General features: G+C 40.6%; 1 protein-coding gene across 5 annotated transcripts in view; it reads left to right on the plus strand.

Moving 5' to 3' along the window:
• The window catches only part of nhsl2 (NHS like 2), a 105,320-nt gene that overhangs the window by 77,526 nt on the left and 5,863 nt on the right, over positions 1-21,931 (plus strand). For 4 of the 5 annotated variants that reach the window (XM_004916790.4, XM_031891004.1, XM_031891005.1 and 1 more), the window contains 6 exons: positions 4,858-4,995; positions 9,244-9,395; positions 12,563-12,758; positions 17,561-17,740; positions 18,261-20,525; positions 21,197-21,326. In XM_004916790.4, the coding sequence (XP_004916847.2) occupies positions 4,858-4,995; positions 9,244-9,395; positions 12,563-12,758; positions 17,561-17,740; positions 18,261-20,525; positions 21,197-21,326 (3,061 nt within the window). The remainder of the gene's footprint in view (positions 1-4,857; positions 4,996-9,243; positions 9,396-12,562; positions 12,759-17,560; positions 17,741-18,260; positions 20,526-21,196; positions 21,327-21,931) is intronic. The other variant, XM_012968902.3, reaches the window with a different exon arrangement.

Consider the following 21,931-nt stretch of genomic DNA (forward strand, 5'->3'; position numbering starts at 1 on the left):
ATGTAAAACTAACCGTGTTGTCAAGTAGTTGTAGTTTCAACTACAGAGATCAATTTAGGTCAACAGAGTGTTTTTTTTTTGGGGGGGGGGTGGGGTGAGGGCAATTTAGTGATCTTGCATTCTTAGGGCTGTGGCACATGGGGAGATTAGTTGCCCTTCATGGCTTCTTTTAATGAGAAGGAAAGGTTAAAATCCCTGGGGGGTACCAAGTTGTTAATCAGTTTGTAGATTTGGTCATACTTTCCTCTTTGACCGGTACCATGCGTTTCTCAGCCTGCGGATAAACAAAGACCAAGAATCTGCCCCTGCACTCAAAAAATCTTACTGTTGTGCCGGCACCTGGAGCCGTTGCATCAGCCCAGATGCCGACACACTGAGTGTTATTCAACACAAAACTGCATATTTTTGCACCAAATTCAGCTTTGTGTGCCTGCACCTGGGTCAACGCAATGGCTCAACAATAAGATTTTTAAAGCATAGGGAGGATTCTTAGCTTGCGTTTATCTGTTTAAGCCAAGAATCCATCCCATGTGCAAGTAGCAAGTAGGCATTCTTCCCAAGTCTTTCCTTAACTGGCCTTCCAGCTAAGCCCCTGCCACTTATCCAAGCCATACTGATTGGAAACCACAGCTTTAAAAAAAAAAAAAAAGAAAGCCAATTACCGGTAAGTTAAGACTTATATTAACAGTATAAACCAACCAAAATCATAATCCAGTTTTAATAACTTAGTAATAATAGTGCTGGAAAAAAAGGTTATTCTGTAGAACTAATTAATATTAGGGATCGACCAGTCTAATGCAACTGCAACTATTGTCAAAAATTTTAATTTTCAATAACTTCTCAAGGAAAAATCAGGGCTCTCATTTCATTGCAAAATGGTTCTGTCGAACAGTTAAGAACAAGAATACAAATAAGTGTGAATATATTTCCAAGGCCTAGCATGGCATGACATGCTGTGATGATTTTATTTACACTCCCAGCTGCAACCCAAGGCTTGAGGCAGAAAAACACATGAAGAAAGGGGAAATAACTATCTGTTGGTAAATCTTGAACTCTGAGGAAACTGTTTTAAGGGGGGAACGGAAATAAAGGGATTGTGAAATAGAAAGCCCTTCCCAAAAGTCAAATATTGTATGTTAGGTTCTGTTCTGTGCTTTCCTAATAACATGCAGGGATAAATAACAGCCAAAATGATATCTGTGAACACTTAACAGTGTTAAATAAGCATGTTTAACACTTATTGCAACTGTATTTATCTTGTTTCTATCTGTATTTATTGTTGTACTTTGTATTTATCTATTATTATCTTAATAATCCCCTGTTTGTATTCAGCAAACTGGAAAATGAGGTTCATTGTTGATAAGTGCAAAGTTATGCATTTTGGTAGAAATAATATAAACGCGAACTATCTACTGAATGGTAGTGTGTTGGGGGTTTCCTTAATGGAGAAGGATCTAGGGGTTTTTGTAGATAACAAGTTGTCTAATTCCAGGCTGTGTCATTCTGTGGCTACTAAAGCAAATAAAGTGCTGTCTTGTATAAAAAAGGGCATTGACTCAAGGGATGAGAACATAATTTTGCCCCTTTATAGGTCCCTGGTAAGGCCTCACCTTGAGTATGCGGTGCAGTTTTGGGCTCCAGTCCTTAAGAAGGATATTAATGAGCTGGAGAGAGTGCAGAGACGTGCAACTAAACTGGTAAAGGGGATGGAAGATTTAAACTATGAGGTGAGACTGTCGAGGTGGTTTTTCACGGTGAGGGCAGTGAGGTTGGGGAATGCCCTTCCTAGTGATGTGGTAATGGCAGATTCTGTTAATGCCTTTAAGAGGGGCCTGGATGAGTTCTTGAACAATCAGAATATCCAAGGCTATTGTGATACTAATATCTACAGTTAGTACTTGTGGTTGTATTTATAGTTTATGTATGTGAGTGTATAGATTGGTAGGTGTGGGTTGTGTGTGCTGGGTTTACTTGGATGGGTTGAACTTGATGGACTCTGGTCTTTTTTCGACCCTATGTAACTATGTATTCTACTGTACAGCGCTGCGTACATAAGTAGCGCTTCATAAATAACGATAAACATACATACATACATGCATAAAGCAGAAATGAAACCCTTGGCAAGGCTGGATGACAGGCAGATACATTTGAGCATCAAACAGATCTGCCCAAACTCTCTCTGCTATTTGTGAGTTGTAGGAATATAATAAAACTGCTCCTACAGGTCTATCCACTGCTGGTCCATCTGTTCTTCTCATACATAAACTAACCTGTAAAGTAACAAAGAACAAGCTCTGTGTGTGTCTGTCATTGGAATTTTGAGTTATATCTCATATAAGCAAGAGGCGAAGGGGTTATTCCACCCAAATAATAAAATTAAAAAAAAAAGCTTTACATGTATAATTCTAATACAGGTATGGGACCAGGTTGCTTAAGAAAAGGGATCTTTCCATAATTTAGATCACCACACTTTAATCCTACTAAAATCATTTAAAGGAGAAGCCATAAGCACTTACAGTAATGCTGCACTGAGTCCTCTATCAAAAGAAACACACAATTTAGTCTCTTCTTTTATGTAAACATGTTCTTAGAGTATCTGACTGCCTCTCCTTTAGGGCTCCTTCAGGTTTGGGGCACGAGTCTGCACAGTTCTTTCCTCTCCCCCTCCCATTTTTTTGCTCCCCCCTCCCATATGAATTCACTTCTCTTCCCATATGAATGTGTGATCTGAGCTGCCAATGGCTAGCGCTGTAGCAGGAAGCTATGGGACCAAGCTAAAATGGCAGCTGCTATCTTAAACAAATGGATGGAGTTTCTAGGGCTTTTACTCAGGTATGGTAATGCTTTCTGCAGATTAAATATAGTGTTCTAGGTGGCCCTAATGTGGAGAATCTATTGGCAGTAAAATGTCAAAATGCCTTTCCTTCTCCTTTAAACATGAAATAAACCCAATAGGATTGTTTTGCCTCCAATAAGGAATAGTTATACCTTAGGATAAAGTAAAAGGTATTGTTTTATTATTACAGAGAAAAGGGAAATTTAAAAAATCAGAATTATTTGTTTAAAATGGAGTCCATGGCAGATGGCATTCCCCTGATTTTGAGCTTTCTGGTTTTCCCGATAAGAGTTCCTAAACCTGTATAAATGAATATAAAAGTGTCAGTGGCTTTCAAGTTATTTGTATATGTAAGTGAAATTGAAAGCAGCGTTTGTTTCTCCCTGTGGGCACTGCTGGCTCTGACCCGACTCATAATCAGCCGGTTCTATTATATTATTTTCAGGAGCAGCAGTGTAGAAATAGCAGAGAATACAAAGTGCCAAGCAGATGCTGTAAATGTGCATTAGAAAGTTGCTTACAATTACATTTTCTTTCATTATGCAGAAGAATACTGGACAAACATCCACTTGAATATTTCCGATAATAAAGTATAATGAAGCTCTCTGACCCCTTCAGTTGGCTATAATGTTTTAATGTTTTCCTCAGTCAAGTAATGGTCAGAATAAACCTGTTTTGAATGTTGAATTTGTTTTAGAGCCAAATTCAGAGCTGAGCCAAGTAGTACTTGGGCCCAAGCCAATACTATGTGGGTCAGTGCCCCCCCCATTCCCGTGCAGGTCATGTGTTCCATTCCTTCCTCAGAATTTCGCCCCCAACCCTCTTGCGCTAAAGAAGCTGCTCCTGCCCCTAATTCCGGCCCTCACGAAATGGACTTTCTGACTGCCAATGACAGAACCATAACCTGGGGAGAACTTTGATTCCATGAAACCATGGCGTTAAAATTACATCTTTACATGATTCTTTAGGAGCAAGTGTGCTGCATCTATTGACGCGGTGGGAACCCTGGCTACTGACACCTATAAGGTGGTGGTAGTTCCAGCGTTCCTTGCAGGGAACCACGGTATGCTGAGAAATTGTTGTGAAACTTAATAGCAAGTTAACAGCTCGGTCACTGTTGCTAAACTCTAAAAGAGCGCAGATGTCACTGTGCCAAGTAGTTGCCAATATATTTATTATGCTGCAAAAAAATAATTTCCTCTGTGGTCATAAATCGCAGCAAATTAACGAGCAGAGCTGCTCTGTGGACAATGCTCTAGCACTCAATGCGTCACTATAACTATGTTCAATTTTTGTAAATATTCTAGCCAGCAATTACTGTATATGTTTGATAAGGACAATTTAGGACATTATGAAGGGTAAGTTATATGGATGACATATGAGACAAACTATGTACTTTGCTCATGTTTGATGTCACCCATAGATCAAAACCTGAATGTGCAGAGACTTTCCTTTGCTGTTATACTGTATACAGAACCAGGGCCGTTTTAATGAATGGGCAAAAAAGGGGCATTTGCCCAGGGCCCACCAGGATAGGGGGCACACTACCGCACCTTTCATCTTGCATAACCTTTGGCAGAAGCATCCTTCAGAGATGGTAGACCCCTCACTGTAATTAGCTGGGAGAGCTCTACAGTATTGTTTTCATGTATTTGCCTTTTTTCTTGTGGCATCATCATTTTGTCATTTATCTGCTCCCAGGGCTGTTGGTCCAGGGTGTTAAACTTGGGTAGCATGTGTACTTTAGTAAGCACAGACCATTTCTTAACCACCTCCCATATTATATGGAACTTCGCATGCTTAAGGGTTATTCTATCACAAATTTCTTGTGACAGTGTGGTCCCAGCACTGAAATTTTTCCAGTGCCCACTGTTACCTTAAAGCAGTCCTTTACAGAACATGGCCCCTAAGTGGTATTATATACAATGCATAAGCCACATTGAGCACATAGTTTATTGAATTATGACAGATACAAATTATGTGTATTGTGTTTATTAATCTTTTTATATTTCAATTTATAGCTGCTTCTGCTGTGGACCAATCGAAGTTGGCAAACTGGCAACAACAGCCAGTAAATGTTTTTCTGTCCACTAAGCGGCCTCCTTGCGTGGAAGAGCTTCATCAAGAGGCTGAACTGAACCTGCAGAGCCTTCTTCAGGGTAGGAAAATATAGTTTTATATGGGAAGATTTGGGTTTTAGAGGTTATTTTATAAAATGTTTTAACCCAAACTTACCTCAAACTTTGTATCTGCTAGTACAGTAAAGGTGGCCATACACGTGAAGATCCACTTGCTTGGCGAAGTCGCCAAGCGAGTGGATCTTCTCCCGATATCCCCACCTACGGGTGGGCAATATCGGGGAAAATGTAGGCTAATTCGATCGTTTGGCCCTGGGGCCAATATCGAATTATAATGGCGGCAATGGGGCAGTCGGTTTGGGGACCGCATCAACGAGCCGATGAGGTCCCCGATCCGACTAAATCTTTTAACCTGCCCGATCATTATATGGCCAATTTCATGCCACTCGTTGGCAGCTACAATCGGCCCGTGTATTTAGAACTTATCATCCATAAGTAATATATTGCAAGTTGGGTCATTTCTTTTCCCTGTCTATGAAGCCCATAAAATATGTTTTGAAATAAAATATATGAGCATTATATATATATTAGTAAGCATAGCACTGAGTGCTCAAGTAAATGCAGGTCTGCGCAAATACACCACGGCGGGTTCTCCACTAAGCTGGAATCAGAAAGCATTAATGTACTAGATTTTGCACTCATTTGTGCATTGTGTGCTCGGCTGAAAAACACAGCACAGTCTTCAGAGTCAATATTACATTCAACACTGACTGACGAATTGGAAATAGCTCCAAATCCTTTTAGAAGGTAAATCGCCCATAAGTGATATCCCATGCAGAGATAAACTGACTTTTATTTTAACAGGCCCTAAAAATACCTTTTTTTTCAATAGCAAAGTACAGTTATTTGGAAAGCAAATAACAGAATTAGAGAAATAAATTGCTTCAAACTATGGTCTGTTCTATGGTTCCACAAATTTAGATTTGTGCCTATTATAACAGATGATTTTATTGTTCCATCTACAACCCAAAACCAGAGTGTCCTTATAGCTCCAGGCAGAACTGGGCAAAGAGCCATCTGCACCCTCCTACTCCATACTATTGCCCCTGTCTGTAACAGTTAGGGGCAGATTTATCAATATGTGAGATTAAAGCTCACCACAAAAACTGCACCCACTTTTTATTAATTCCTGTGTATTGATCAATTGGTGAAAGTTAGAGTTCATCATTTAATAAATATGCTTCTGAAATTCCCATAGAAATGGGCAGAAAGAGGGTGACTTTTTCTGTGGTGAGCTCTAATCTGTACCTAAGTGGTGGCCACAGAGCAACAGACACAGGAAGGGTGAGGAGGAGAGATAAGGAGCTGGTTTAAAGGTTGGTGTGTTTAGAGCAGTGTTTGCTGCCTACCCCCCACTTGTGGTTCCAGGCTTCAAGTTGGCTCCTATAGTTTAAGTGTACAGGTGGTTTACAGCTCCTTAGCAAAACCACAAATTATTATTCATAAGACACAGGCAATTAGCTGTCATTATCAGAGGGACTGTGAACAAAATTCTTTGTGGTACGTTTGCATGAGCCACTTACCCAAGGCTAGAAATACAAGAAAAGTAGGCAGGCATACGACGGGTTGGAATACATTTGTTAACAAGTGTTCTGAAATGAGATAAACACTGTAAACACCCAAAACAAATTGCTAAATGAGCGATAGATCATTAAATATACCTCAGCAGCAAACTCACCCCGGTGCTTAAAGGGTTTGTTCACCTTTGAGTTAACTTTTAGTATGATGTAGAGAGTGATATACTGAGACAATTTGCAATTGGTCTTCATTTTCTATTACAGGTATAGGACCCATTATGCAGAATGCTTGGGACCAAGGGTATTCCGGATAAGGGGTCTTTGTGTAATTTGGATCTCTATACCTTAAGTCGACTAAAAAAAAAATCAATAAAACATGAATTAAACCCAATAGGATTGTTTTGCATCCAATAATGATTATTTATATCTTAGTTGGGACCAAGTACAAGCTACTGTTTTATTATTACAGAGAAAAAGGAAATTGGTTTTAAAATTCTGAATTATTTGATTAAAATGGAGTCTATGGGAGACAGGCTTTCTGTAATTTGGAGCTTTCTGGATAATGGGTTTCCGGATAAGGGATCCCATACCTGTATTTGTAGTTTTTTAGTTATTTCATTTCAGTTCAGGAGCTCTCCAGTTTGGAGTTTCAGCAGCTATTTGGTTGCTAGGGTCCAAGTTACCTTGGCAACTAGGGAGTGGTTTGGATGAGAGACTTCTGTATGAATAGGAGAGGGCATGAATAGAAAAGAAAGTTACAAAAAGTGGCAATAACAAGTGTGGCTTCCTTGGAAGGAATTCATAGGGAAAGGTAGTAGATAGAGGATCCCAGGACCCCAATCTTTTACTTCATTTTGTTACTTTATTTCTTTATTTCGATGGTAATAACTATGCAAAGTAAACTAAAGATATAACTCTACATAAAAGAAACAAAATAAATGTTAAACACAGTGTTGCAATATATGTAATGAATGTACAAGAATGTGTACTTACATATGTATATGAAAATGGAACTGCATGTATTGGATACCATGAAATAAAAGTTGAATAAATAAAAAAAAAAAAGTGGCAATAACAATAAAACTATAGCCTCAGGGTGAGTGACTCCCTTTTTGAGTGACTCTCTGCAAAGAGTTAGAAGAAGAAGGCAAGTATTTCATAATTATAACAAATAAATAATGAAAACCAATTAAAAAGTTGCTTAGAATTGACCATTCTATAACATACTAAAAGGTGAACCACCCCTACAGAGGTTAAAAGCATAAAAGACCATGGTATGACCCATAACCTGTGCTACTAACCCCTATACCACTTTAAGTATTTATCACCCTTTTCCTTACTGTTGAAGCATTGGGGAAAGACATGAACTCAGAAGTGGGATTTGAAGCCCACCGCATTGGAACTGGTTGCCCCAAGATATCCCAACAATGATATCATTATGTACCCACCCCACCATGTGTGGAAACCAGAGCAAAACACACGCTTCTCACCTTTCAGTTAACAAGCAGTTGCTGGGATCCCTGGTATCTATTCAGCTCTGTCAGTTTTACCTTTGGTGGCCATGGAGGGGCTGGTTGCCACAGCCGAAAATAAAATATATAAGTAAGCATCTTGCTTGCCTCGTTGCCTGTTCAGGCCCCAGCTTTGCTTTCTAGACAAAGGTAGCGCATTCTCAATTTTCTTGGAAGGAATTTTATATTCAAATCATGTATTCTTTTTCAAAACATGTCAAATACGTTTCTAGTTTCAGCAGATTGTAAAAAATGATATGAGGAACAATATGAGGAACAAAGATGCAGAGCAGATGGAGAGAGGGCTGAGAGACAAAATACAATACTATATAATAGCACCTGCAGTCTGGCCTATATACAAAAAAAGTATATGAGACTGCATATATAAATATATTTGATTTTGCTTACAAGTCTTACATATTTACTGATATTCAGGAGAAATGCTGTAGGCCTTAGCTGTTCAATTCATATGGGCAGATTTATCAAATTGTTAAATACATAAAAACTTATTCACATTCTATTCATTGCTATTAGATTTTTTGAAGTGTATTTATCAATGGGTGAAAGATTACATTTTATAAATATGCTTGTAAAAATCCTACAGGAATAAATATAACATGGGTTTTTATGTATTGAGCTCTAAACTCAGCAAGCAAAGTTTCAAAAGTAGGTGGTTTTAGTCACCTGTTCCATGTAAACAGTATTTGAGTTCTCTAAAGAAAAGTAGATTGTTACATTTCAACTCCATGTCTTATACTAATCTTATAGTATGGGATCCATTATCTGGAAACTCGTTATCCAGAAAGTGCTGAATTAACGCAAGGCCATCTCTCATAGACTCCATTATAAGCAAATTATTCTAATTTTTAAAAATGATTCAGTTTTTCTCTGTAATAATAAAACAGTATTTTGTACTTGACCCCAATTAAGATATAATTAATCCTTATTGAAATCTAAACAATCCTTTTTGTTTAAATTAATTTCTAGTATACGTAATGTGGAGATCCAAATTACAGGAAGACCCCTTATCGGGAAAACCACAGGTCCAGACCTCTTCTCCTCTCCAGTCACTCTTCTCCTCTAGCAGAAGCTCTCTCTTTTTAGAGCACATATCTAATAATTGTCATCCATAAACCTCATCACATCACATCTCATTATGGGAGGTGGAGTTCATATTACTTTAAGACCTATTTTGAGGTCACAACAGATGGTCTAATTGCTTTTTTTTTCTCACTTCACAGCTGATTGCTTTACAGAAGAATTTGAAGATCGCTATCTAGACACTAAAGTCACTGGGCAAACATTCCGCTATTCTGCCCTCTCGCAATCTGCAACACTTCCTCCAGAGACTCCCACCAGGAATACCCCCAAGCGCCTTGAGTTTGTATATCTGGTGAGTATGAATGAGTGGAATAGTGGTACCTCTAAGAATTTCAGTGCACTAGTTTTCTTCCTTCCCTGATATATATCACTTTGTTTTGCAGTTAACTGAATAATTTTTGGTTTTGTATGTGCCAGGAATGCAATGACACACATATATATACGAGAAGGTTGCATAGCTGTCACAGTTAGCACCAAAAGTAAAGATTGTGCATGGGGACTCTGTATCCATATAATAATATAATTCTATACTAACAATCACAAAACATTCAACAAACATTTTATCTTACTGACAACAAACAATCAACCTAGCCACAAACTAAGGATTTAATGTGGTTTGGTTTATAAGATGGACTCTGAGAGTAGCCTCACCATAATCTTTTCCTGATGTGGGTTCTGGTACAGTATAAGCCACATTAAACTTCCAGGCAGCACAGGGTGCTGGAACTCATTACAGGGTTCCCTATGATCTTTGTACTTAGGAAAAAGAACAAACTAGACATACAAGGCAGTCAACACAAGAACTCATTTAACCTCATTAAGTCCCACCAAGAATCAACAAAAATTACGAAACAATATGGAAAATATATATATATTATAATGTCAGATATTGAGTTAAGTTAGTGCAGATGGAAATGCTTATTATACTTTATGGCATACTGTGCCACAGCCTTTTCACCAATGAAACATATAATGCGCCAAGTGCACACCTAAATGTAAAGCTAAAACTTCCCCAGCTACAATAACATTGATTTGTACTTATCTATTATTCCACAGCAATCATTTATTTAGTTTGTAATTATAACTTAACTAGAACAATAAAACTTATTGGTCCGTATACCTGGTTGCTATGGGTTACTGCACCTAAGTAACCCTTGGCACTGTATAAACCTGTCAGTGCTCCAATCCCAATATGCTTACAAACTATTTTACCTGCACAGTGTAAAGCTGCTAACTCTCTAAATGTATTAATGTGACGCACTAAAATGCACCCGCAGTTTATAATGATAGCTGTCAATGAGCACATAGGCACCGATGCGTGAAAACCTAACAGACCCGCTTTCATAAAGCGCTTAATCATTGGTCCACAGAAATAGCAAAGATAGCAAATGAGATGCTTGACATAAACATGCAGAAAAAGCTTATAATTCATTACAATAGCCAAGGGGGAAAATGAACAGTAGTCATGGAAACCAACTAGCTGCTTATAAATGAACATGGAGCATTTAAATGAATTTCTACCACTGAGCTTCAGTGCTACAGGCACTGCTGTGGGGAGGAGGGTTGCACTACTCCAAGGGTGAAGATGCACAGAGCTACTAGTAGCAGCTACTTGTTGTGGCTACTAAAATAGACCATGCTGATCATTTACTGATAATTGTCTGCGTGTGTTTTAGCAGTGGCAATTCTCAGTATTGTCTATGGCAGGGTATTTTCTGGAGTTTAGTAGCCATTAAAAAGTAGCTGCTACTAGTAGCTCAGTGTGTCTTCACCCTAAGGGCTCTGGCACACGGGGAGATTAGTCGCCCGCGACAAATCTCCCTGTTCGCGGGCGACTAATCTCCCCGAGTTGCCATCCGTTGCCATCCGTTGCCATCCCACCGGCGAAAATGTAAGTGTGCCAGAGCCCTAACACAACTCCTTACCGAGGCCGGTATTGTGGATACAAGTCCATCCACCTGTAGGGCCAGTTGTATGGCCCATGGCTGTGACCTTAGCAGAAGCACTGAATTTTAAAACCATATAAATACATAAAATCTGAACCAAATGCAGTGGTTTCCAGACTGTGGGGCTGATCTTTCTAGAGGATCCTGGAGCAGTGGCTGGGGGCCCAGCCTAAATGCCAGTAGGGGATAGATTAAGGAGAATATATATTAGGTCTCCTAGATAATTCTAAATAATAAGTTTTAAGATGAGCTTGAGGATCAATTAGGTAACACATTAACATACACTCATCACAGTTGTTACTCGTATAGCGGTACACATACAAGGAGGAGAATGTAACCTTTTTTCAAAAAAGAAAGTGTGGATTGATAAAGAAGTCTCTGCAGAATTGTGGAGACAAACGAATGGTAACAGCTCTTTAAACTGTCAACCCATTAAAAAAGGACAGTCCACCTACCAATATACAGTTATCAGTGATGAGTATATGTTAACTGTTATTCACCAGCCCAGCTTGAGATCTCTTCTTGAGAACTTCTTTCCCTATCCCTGATTTTAACATAATAGTAACAACTAAAATGTTAACAAATAAAGGTTGTATTTTTTATTCTAGGTGTGCCATTAAAAATGTGTTGCTTGTAATATATTGATAAGTACCTTTATACACATTATGCACCCAAAACTATACTATAGTGCAGGGTTTTTCAACTTATATTGAAGATCCATTAGGAGGAAATCTGGGGTAAACACATATAAGGGCTTGTTTAAAAGGTGCAAAGTTCTACTTTTAGCCATGTAGGGGGCAACACCCTTCATGGCCGAAAGTAGAACGCAACGCCCAGCAGTATTGTGTCAAATGAAGCAATGGTACCTGCATGTCAGAGCAAATTGAATGCAAGTTGGGATTGTGTCACTGATGATGTTTTGGTGTCATTATTTTGGTGCAAATATTCTGCACCCATTGACGTAAACTGTTATGGGATACTAGGAATAACATCCATGTTCAGGAAGGCAGTAGCTCCAGGGTTCCCCTGTGTTAATAGGCACATTGGCGCATTTGCACATGATTCAGCAGGAGATGCAGGAGGGATGCAATGGCGGAACTACACCAAAGTGCAAGGAGTGTGTTTGGATGCAGGTACCTTTAATGAATGGAGTACATGAACACAATATTTGCTTCTATTTTAGCGCAGCCAGACTGTGTGACTGTGTTCCTAAGTGAGCCTTATTATTTTCATGTATCTGTAATTCTATTTTAAGCAGAGGAGACCTTGACCAAATACTGGACCTCAAATGGGGAAATGTAAAGTTGTGGTCGTATTTTGAATTTCACTCACTAGTGGCAATAAAGGGTTTGACCTCCTTTATATGTTGTAACTGTTTCTGGCCACAACAGCATTTTGATATCCATTACACACAGAATGTGCTCTGCTAAACCACACGGGTTACTGCAATTTCCCTTTCCATGGACAGAAACATTTTAACATTTATTCTGTCCTATTTTTTGTGGCCCAACAGCCAACCAACAGAAGAGTTAGTGAAGATGAAACCACCACTGCCGGTGTTAGGCCACGGGAGACATGCCTGAGTTTACCAACAACCCCAGACAAGCAAGTGGCTTGGATTAAAGCTTTCCCATTCCCTATCCCAGAGGAGAGGAGATGGCATCAATCTAACTCCATCCAGGCAAACGTTGTACCTATCAATGTGTCAGGTATGTGTCTGGGGTCCTGAAATGCCTACTTCCTCGTGTTGGAGGAACATTTTATAAGGAGCTGCCAATGCATTAAACTGTTTTGATATCACGTGGCTCACACAGTGCACCATAGAATACTATGGGGGGGGGGGGGTCATTTATAAATACTTGGCAAATTTGCACCTGGGCAGTAACCCTTGCAAAACAGGTGATTACTTTTAATGTTCAACCTGCACCTGGCTAAAAAAAGCTATTGATTCATTGGTTGCTATGGGTTACTGCCCAGGTGCAAATTTGCCCAGTGTTTATAAATAACCCCCCATGCCACAACATCTGAAAGCATTCATTTCAATAGAAAAAAGATACAGTAGTTGGTTCAAAAGGAATGACCTGGAGAGACAAAGTGAACCTTCTGAGCCACATAGTTACATAGATTTTTTCATCTTTATTGGTACAGCTGTAAACCACCCCCTTCTAATATGTATCTATATAAGGGGAGCATTTTTTTTTAGTATATATGCACCTGCTAGCAAACATGAAACTGTTAACACGGACCTAATGGCTTCTTCCATTCATTATTTGCAGTTACATTAAAAGTACATGTTAGTGACTTATTACAGGTATCGGATCTATAATCCAGAATGTTTGGGAGCTGGAGTTTCCCAAATAAGGGTTTCTACCATAATTTGGATCACCATACCAATAGGATCCTATATGGATTTATACAGCTTAGTTACAAGGTACTGTCTATCAGAGATGGCCTTTCTGTAATTCTGAGCTTTCTGGATAACAGGTTTCTGGGATAAGAGATCTTATAGTGGTACCAATTTTTCTTGTATGTTTCTTCACTTTCTCACACATTTCCAAGCTCTCTCATGTTTTTGTGAGCTGCATTTATCCAGCAGTAGTCAGTTCTCTCCTTGTTCTGCCCATGCTTATGCTATGTACATAGTCCTTCTCCCTGGGTTGCTCTGCGTTCTGTTGTATATTTTATCTAGTAACGCAGGCATTTTCTTGCCTGTCTGGATTATAAATTATAGAAAAACCTTGCACCTTTGATACCTTTTCCCTTTTCTAATGAAAGTGAGACAAAATCAAGGAGAAAACAACAGACAGGAACCATAAATATTTTAACCCCATTGTGGTTTGTTTACTTACAGTAGGCAAAATGTCCTCAGTGCACTAACCCCCAGCAACCAATTAGATGTTTTCATCCATTGTTCTACCCAGTGCTGGGCCAAGTAGCTAAGGTGCCCAAGGCAAGCTTCCCTTGTTACCCCTCCCAATCCAAGAGAGATGAGTGCATGTGTGGGGAGAATCCCAGACCCCTTGCACATTACCACTCATTATGCCGGCATCCAATGACCCTCTATTATGAACAGCAGTACTTACTACTCAATCATTTGTGGCTGTAAAATCACCCATACACTTACACGATCATAACTGTAGAGCAGGGACCTCCTTCTTCTAGTGTCTCTAAGGGTGAAGACACACAGAGCTACTAGTAGCAGCTATTTTTTGTGGCTACTAAAATAGACAATGCAGATCATTTACTGATAATTGTCTCTGTCAGGAGATGGTGGTAGCTCTAGGGTTCCCCCTGCATCAATAGGCGCAGCAGGATCTGATTCAGAACAGAAGCCAATTAGACTTAGCAGTACCAAGTGCAACTACAGTGAAAGGAGCACATGTTGATGCAAGTACCTTTAATGAAAGTGGTTTATGCCAATAAACTGCATGGAAATTGCAGGATCGCAACTGTACTTGCGGATGCAAAACTGCACTAATGCCTTTTATGTATTTGTTCGGGGGGCCTCAGTCCGACACATCATTTATTATAAAATACCTGTAAACAATACCTTCAAACTGTCTCTTTTTAAGATGGAATAAAGCTAAAGCAGACACAGTTGCATTAGACATTCCCCTAGAATTCAGGGAAATATCAGCCACTCCAGTGGCACAATGCACTCTGTTACAAATCTGCCAGAAGACTTAAAGGAGAAGGAAAGGCTAGTAAAGAGTTAATCTCAAGCTGCAGGCATACCTTCAGTTGTCTCAATAGTGCCCTTAAGTCTCCCCATATTTCACCTGTTCAGAAGATCTGAAGCCAAACAAGAATAAAAACCGCCGAGCTGGATAAAGAGGATTCCCATAATGCATCGCTCCTGCATTGACTGTATGACCAGGATTCTGCAGGTGGCGCAAGCGCATTGCATAGTTTTAGTGCAAGAAGCCGGTGCGCTGACACACAGAGCAGGCACACAGAGCAGAGCAGGCAAGTGGGGAGCGAGCGGCGGGGAGCGTGCCGGTAGGGGGTGTTGCAAGGGGGGTGATCCACAGGGGGGGGGGGGTGCGAGAGGGTGGCGGCGGTGGTGTTCGATCTCCATGGGGGGGCCGTTGTGCGAGCGGGGGAATCCACAATGGCGGCCGTGACAGGCTGCAAATACACCAAACTTAAAAACCAATTTTCGTGAGCTGTGATCATTATTTTAAAAAATAAATTTGGCAATTTGCATTGGGCAAGGGAGCTCTACACTATATTAAGGGCTACTGTAGTAGCCTTTCCTTGTTCTTTAAGGTCTCTATACGTGTTGCGATCCCCTTGTTTGGAAAACGTCGAACCTTGGATCAGCTCCCGATATGCCCATCTAAGGTAGGCGAAATTGGGCTAGGCCCTAGGGCCAGATGATCAAACTAAAACAGCACTGAGGCCCGCATCAATAACCCGATGCAGTCCCGATCTGAAGGTAAAATGCTGCACGTTTCAGATCTGGCTAATTTTAGGACAGATGTTGGTTGGATAGGCCTGTCGGGGGTGCTCATACATGGGCAGATATGTTGCTGAATCATTCTGCAGGACCTGAATCGGCAGCTGTAAACTGTGTATGCCCACCTTTAAGCTCTAATTCACCATGTTGGCCCTTTCTGCACTTGTGTGTGATGTTGTACATTTCCCCTATACCTTATTTGGGAAGTGCCCTGGACAGGACCCTGTTCCTTCCCATATGAACAACAGGGAACATGCACTATTTCCTGATAAACAGCCCAGAGAAGAAAACAACACAGAGAATAAAGCTCTTCCTGAGTTTGAAAGAGAAGTTAGAAACAGCTTCTTCAGTTGGATAACTGTGCTCATCATTTTATGAGGGTATTTAAGGTCACCAGCAAATACTTCAGCTAGTTGCTTCAGCACTCTTAGGGCTGTGGCACATGGGGAGACTAGTCGCCCGCGGTGCCTTCAGAGGAAACTTCCGCGATTTAGGGTAAATTGCAGCGCAGCGTATGCCATCCCACCGGCGATTTACATACTTGCCGGTGGAATGGTATTTTGGGGAGAGTAGTCGCCTGCGACAAGGGAGATTTGTCGCGGGCGACTAGTCTCCCCGTCTGCCACATCCCTTAGAAAAGATAATAGGGGTCATTGCAACCCCAGGGGGAAGTTAGAACACAAGATAGTGCTTATTTACTAGCATTTGCATCCCCTAGGGCAGAGATCCCCAACCTTTTATACCCGTGAGCCACATTCAAATGGAAAAAGTGTTGGGGAGCAACACAACCATGAAAAAGGTTCCTGGTGGTGCCAATAAGAGCTATAATTGGCTATTTAATATCCCCTAAGTGGACTGGCAGCCTACAGAAGGTTCTGTTTGACATTATACTGGGTTTTTATGCAACCAAAACTTGCCCCTAAGCCTGGAATTAAAAAATGAGCACCTGCTTTGAGGCCATTGGGAGCCACTGGTTGGGGATCACTGCCCTAGGGTGTAGGTCTCTGAACTGAGCACGAGATCACAAATCCAGCACTCTATGGAGAGAGAAGCGTGCAGCTCAGACAGTTGCCCCTCCTGCTACCCCTACCTTACATCTCAAATAACATGCAAGGTAGGAACCACTAGATTCAAAGAGCAATCTGCAAGTTTATGCTCATTGCCATGATAAATGGTTAATGTAGATCATTGTGCTTAACTGCTCAATAACTTCATCTAATTAGATATAAAGTTAATATTTCATCAACACCCACACCCTTCTACTGTAACTCCCTCGCATTCCTTGCAAATTGAACATTAATTTAATCTATATTTTTTACCTTTCAGTAGGTAGTTATATCATGAAAGCAACTAAAGTGAAACTGACACATTAGAGATATTTAGGAACTTGTCAGAATCACTTTAAAAATCTCGCTGGCACTAATTTAATGTGTTGAAATGAACATCTTGTCTCTCATTGCCACCGTTACTTACATTTATGAGCCATGGTGGTCAGCCAGTCAGCAATGCATCAACAATGACGTAAAACCCTCTAGGAGCACTGATATAACCTGCCCAAGTCTTGGCTATCAGATTCTTTTGCCCACCCTCCTACCGGAGGCAATTGCTAACACACTGCTTGCTGGGTAATACTAGAATTGCCACCTTGCCAGTATTTTACCAGCCTGGGCAGTAAAAATGATGCTTGATTCCAATGTTATTAATAAAACAAAAATATAAAAATGTAGGAAAGCTGGTATTTTTCCAAGAAAAGGGGTAACACTAACACAGGTAAGTAACTAGAGGTAATTTAAAAAGTAAAATACAGGAATGGATTCTCCCATAGTGTAAGTGACCAGGATTACATTTAATACGGTAATTAAAAGTAGATAAATGAATCTAAACCAAAAGCTTGGGCTGTCAACCCTTACGCCCAAAATTAGTTTGAGACTCATCAGAAATGGGTACTTGCTACTTAAAAGCTACTTACTGTATTGGTATTTCTATGCAACTGTAAGAAAAAGACTGTAAGATGATTTCTGTTTTGAAAACAAACTATTTTTTCCACTATAGGGGAACTTTTTGATAAACATGCAAACTCCCGGCATTCCTTGTTCAATACAGAGACCGCAGTAAATCCGAAGACCACTCTGAGACGCAGAAGGACTGTGATTGGATTCTCCCACCATCAGTCACAGGATCACGTAGACAAAACTCCATTGGCAGAGGCAACCCCCAAGCCAAGCACATCAGGTTATTATGGTTGTTTTCTTTAACATCTATACAAAATGTTGCCAGGTCCCATTTTTATCAATAACTGCAAATTTTAGCTGAGTACAGGTATGCCCTTGAATTGTGTTGCTTAAATAACGTAAAAAAATGGAGCTTATGCATTCTAAATGGAAAACCAAAAGGTGGTCATAGGATTTTAATTCCTATAGGTCAGTATGTCTGATCTGCTTACAATTAGCTGTTTTGCCAGTAAAGTTTAAGGGTGAAGACACACAGAGCTACTTAGTAGCAACTACTTGTCATGGCTACTAAATGCCAGAAAATACCCTGCCATAGACAGTACTGAGAATTGCCTCTGCTAAAACACATGTAGAGACAATTATCAGTAAATGATCGGCATTGTCTATTTTGCCGTAGCAAGTAGCTGCTACTGGTAGCTCTGCGTGTGCCACGGACAAGTAGCTGCTACTAGTAGCTCTGTGTGTCTTCACCCTAAGGCAACTAAACTAAAACCAATATATTTATATCTTCTTTGTTACAGGCAATGTCAACGGTGTAACGTCTATTGAACCTCCGCCAGATAGAGAAGAGTCCCCACCTCCTAAGCCTGAAGCATTTCATGGGAGACATCCTGGAGGAAGAGCAGCTACTCCCCATCCTCAGCAGCTTCCTTTAAGAAAGACGTTTAGTGACCTTGGGCATATTTTGCAGTCGCCAAGCAACATGGACAATGCAGGTGTTATGTATGCTAAACCTCCATGCAATGGAGCGAAAGACTCTTCTATGTCTTTAAACTGGCAGGAAAGCTCATTTAACTACATGAGTCCATCTAGCCCAGTCAAAAGCCAGCACAGTAGTGAAACAACAAAACCTTCCACCTTATCAATGGCTTCTCCTGGAATGTCTAAAGGTGCAGGATCGTATAAGCACAGAAAAGAGAACATAGTGAGGAATAACAGTGGAAATATGTGTTCTAGTGCTACTCTTCCAGCCCCCACAGTAAATCACACAAAAACTGAAGAGTTAAAAGGCATCTTTCACACTGGTCAAACAGGGGGAATCAACTCGTCAACATTGCCTACACTATCTAGTGAGTGCACTTTCCGCGAGAGGTCATTATCAATGCCTACTGACTCAGGTTCCCTATCCTCTGTAGATATTGCCTATACAGAGAACAGGAGAGGAAGTGGGGACTATGCCCTAAATTATCCTAGTGCAAGCTCTGAAGAGAGCACCAGTACTGAGAATGTATCTGTTTCAGCAGAGCAAGACAACCAGGAAAGGAGGAGATCTCGGAGCATCTCTTTGAGAAAGCCAAAAAAGAAGCCATCACCTCCTGCTCGCAGTGTTTCGTTGATTAAAGATGCAAGTGGCCAGAAATTACAACCGGTAGCCACCATGCCAAAGGACCAACGGCCTAAAAGTCTCTGTATTGCCTTTGATAGCCAAGGGCACAGTTATATTCAAACATCCATGCATGGTAATGCAACAATGCCAACATCAAAAAGCTTGCACAGTTGGAACCTTAGTGACTGCAAATCCAATGACTTGTATAGGTCTCTGTCTGGCTCTAGCACAATGACAGGTACCACTGTGATAGAACGCATGAAGGCACCAGGAAGTTCAGAATCATTAAGTTCTCTTTCTTATTCTAGGGCCACTACCCCCTCCCAGGTTTCTACTGAGACAGACTTAAAAATGTCTCCTGGAAAACCTCCTGGCCTAATGTCACCATCAAGTGGTTACTCTAGTCAGTCAGAGACCCCAACTGCAGTGCCAACATCATTGATTCTTGGCCACTCTCCTTACCAAAGCAGTAAGGTGAGACCACTTGTTCCTGAGAGAAAGTCTTCACTGCCAGCTGTTTCACCAATTGACAGAAGCCCAAAAGTCCACCAGTCTTTTGATTTACCAATTACTCCATCTACACATACACATATGGACCTAACTACACTGCGAAGGCCTTCAAAAGGCAAAATAAGGGCCAACCGAAATGCATCTGAATCAACCTTCGGTACTTCTAAACTTAACCAAAAGACTAGTCCAGTGCAGCCCATAATGCCTATGGTTACCCAGTCTGACTTGAGATCCATACGTTTGCGATCAGTCAGTAAATCAGAGCCCGACGACAGTTTTGATGGCATCGATCATATCGATGAACTTGCTGACGAAGCATTCCCGTTGCCTGAAAAAAAAATAAAACCTCCAGTTGCAGAGAAACCCCCAATGTCCAGAAGACCAATAAACCTTTCCTACAGAAACCCTGCAGTTACACCGGAATCCCCTGTTCTATCTCCCAGTACTCCTGGAACACCTGCCAGAGATCAAGTATCGCCACAGGATGCCTACCTGGTGATTGGAACTATTAGATACAGGAAAATGAATGATACAGAAGCTCGCATAGAAACTCCCCCTTCCTTAGACCCGTCACCCCCTTTCGATAGTTGCTTTCCTGCAACCCATTCAGTGGTTAGAAGTTTTTCGCAGAGCAGCATTGAAGAAGAAGAGCTCTATAAAGGTAAACAACTGCCTGAAAGAATAACTCTACAAAGCTTGAACTATATGGATTCAAAGAAAATCAAGGTTCCACCGCCTATTCCCAAAAAGCCCAGTGTTTTACATCTTCCAGTTTCCAGTCCACCTCCTCCTAACCAAATGGCATCCTCACCTTCCGAGCAACGTTCGTCGCCGATCATTACTCTAGACGCTGGCACAAGCTCTTTTCCTGACATTATTGAGTTCCAAAAATATCACGGAGTTATCTCTGCTGCTCAGCCAGATGTAATAACTATTGATCCTCTGTCAGGTAAGTAAAACTAAGGGAAGTATTATGGCTGGTGTCAATACATATCAGTGAAGCACATAAAAATGATTATGTTGGTGCTTCTCACCTTAAGATATAAGGGGAGAAATGAATTAATAACAATGTTTTCTGGAAACAGCTTTATAGCAGGGAAGATCTTTTCCTCTGGAGATTTCCCCAGCAGCTCCTGTTATCTTTTCTGTGGCTTCACTACACATGCTCTGGGCTGCTCTCAGTTAACCGAACTTAGGGATCCCTCTCACAATATACTGTATATAGAGAATATAAAAGTTACAATACAGGGTTATGTAATTCATTTATAATCACATGACATGGCAGCTCAGAAATCCATTTTGCATCAGAATAAATTAATAAGCCCTATAGCAACAGTTTCAGTGACAGACATAATTTTCTGACTGATGCCCAGAGCATTACTCTAGTTTAAAAACTTTGGTTTTCCTTTTGCCCCTTCATTACAATGTACGCATGGATCAGATTTCTGCATGAAAATGTAAAAGTATGGGTGCCCTGCATTGTTAAAACTGACTGGAAGGAAGTGATCGCATTTTCTCCATCAGAGTAAAAACACAACGCGTGACACTGGCCTTAGTCTTAATAAGATAAGTACTTGGGATTTTGAAATTGTTAAAATTCTGATTTGATTTGTTATATAGGAGCTTTTACAGACTTATCAGAGGAGAACAAAAGTGTATCAAACAAAACAGCAGAATCAATCACAGAGGATGATGATGAAGTTTTCGTCAGTTCACGCACAACGGAAGACTTATTTACGGTCATACACAGGTAAAAGGATATATAGAATTGACCTTTTTGTTGTCATAATAACAAGAAATATGGGGGTACATTTACTAAGTTTAGGCAAGATGCGAAATGAACACACAGTGCCATCATTTTTTTGCTTACAATAGTCGTTTTGTCATTTGTGTTTCAATGCATGTTTACACAATGCAGCATTTTCCCCTACAATTCCAGTATGAAAAGTTATGCACCCCGCAGTTGTGTGCTAGTGTTTGCAAATATGAAGCAAGTTGGCACTAAAGGTGGCCATAGATGTTAAGATCCACTCATTTGACGAGGTCCCCAAACAAGCAGATCTTCTCTCGATATTCACACCTAAGGTTGGTGATATCAGGCTAATTCGATCATTTGGCGCTAGTAATTAAAATGACGGGAGCCATCGGACTAAGGACTGCATCAATGAGCTGATATGGTCCCCGATCCGACGGGAAAATTAACCCTGCCCGACCGACACCCCCTTTGGCGGTCAGATAAGCTGCCTAATTGGTCTAAACAATTCGAATTGGCAGCTTATGTGGGGGATTGTGTCACTTTCCATGCACAAAGTTAAATCGGCATTAGCAAAAGTCTGCGGGGCCTTTTAATGCATC

The sequence above is a fragment of the Xenopus tropicalis genome, chromosome 8, assembly GCF_000004195.4.
Source record: "Xenopus tropicalis strain Nigerian chromosome 8, UCB_Xtro_10.0, whole genome shotgun sequence".
Taxonomy (NCBI): domain Eukaryota; kingdom Metazoa; phylum Chordata; class Amphibia; order Anura; family Pipidae; genus Xenopus; species Xenopus tropicalis.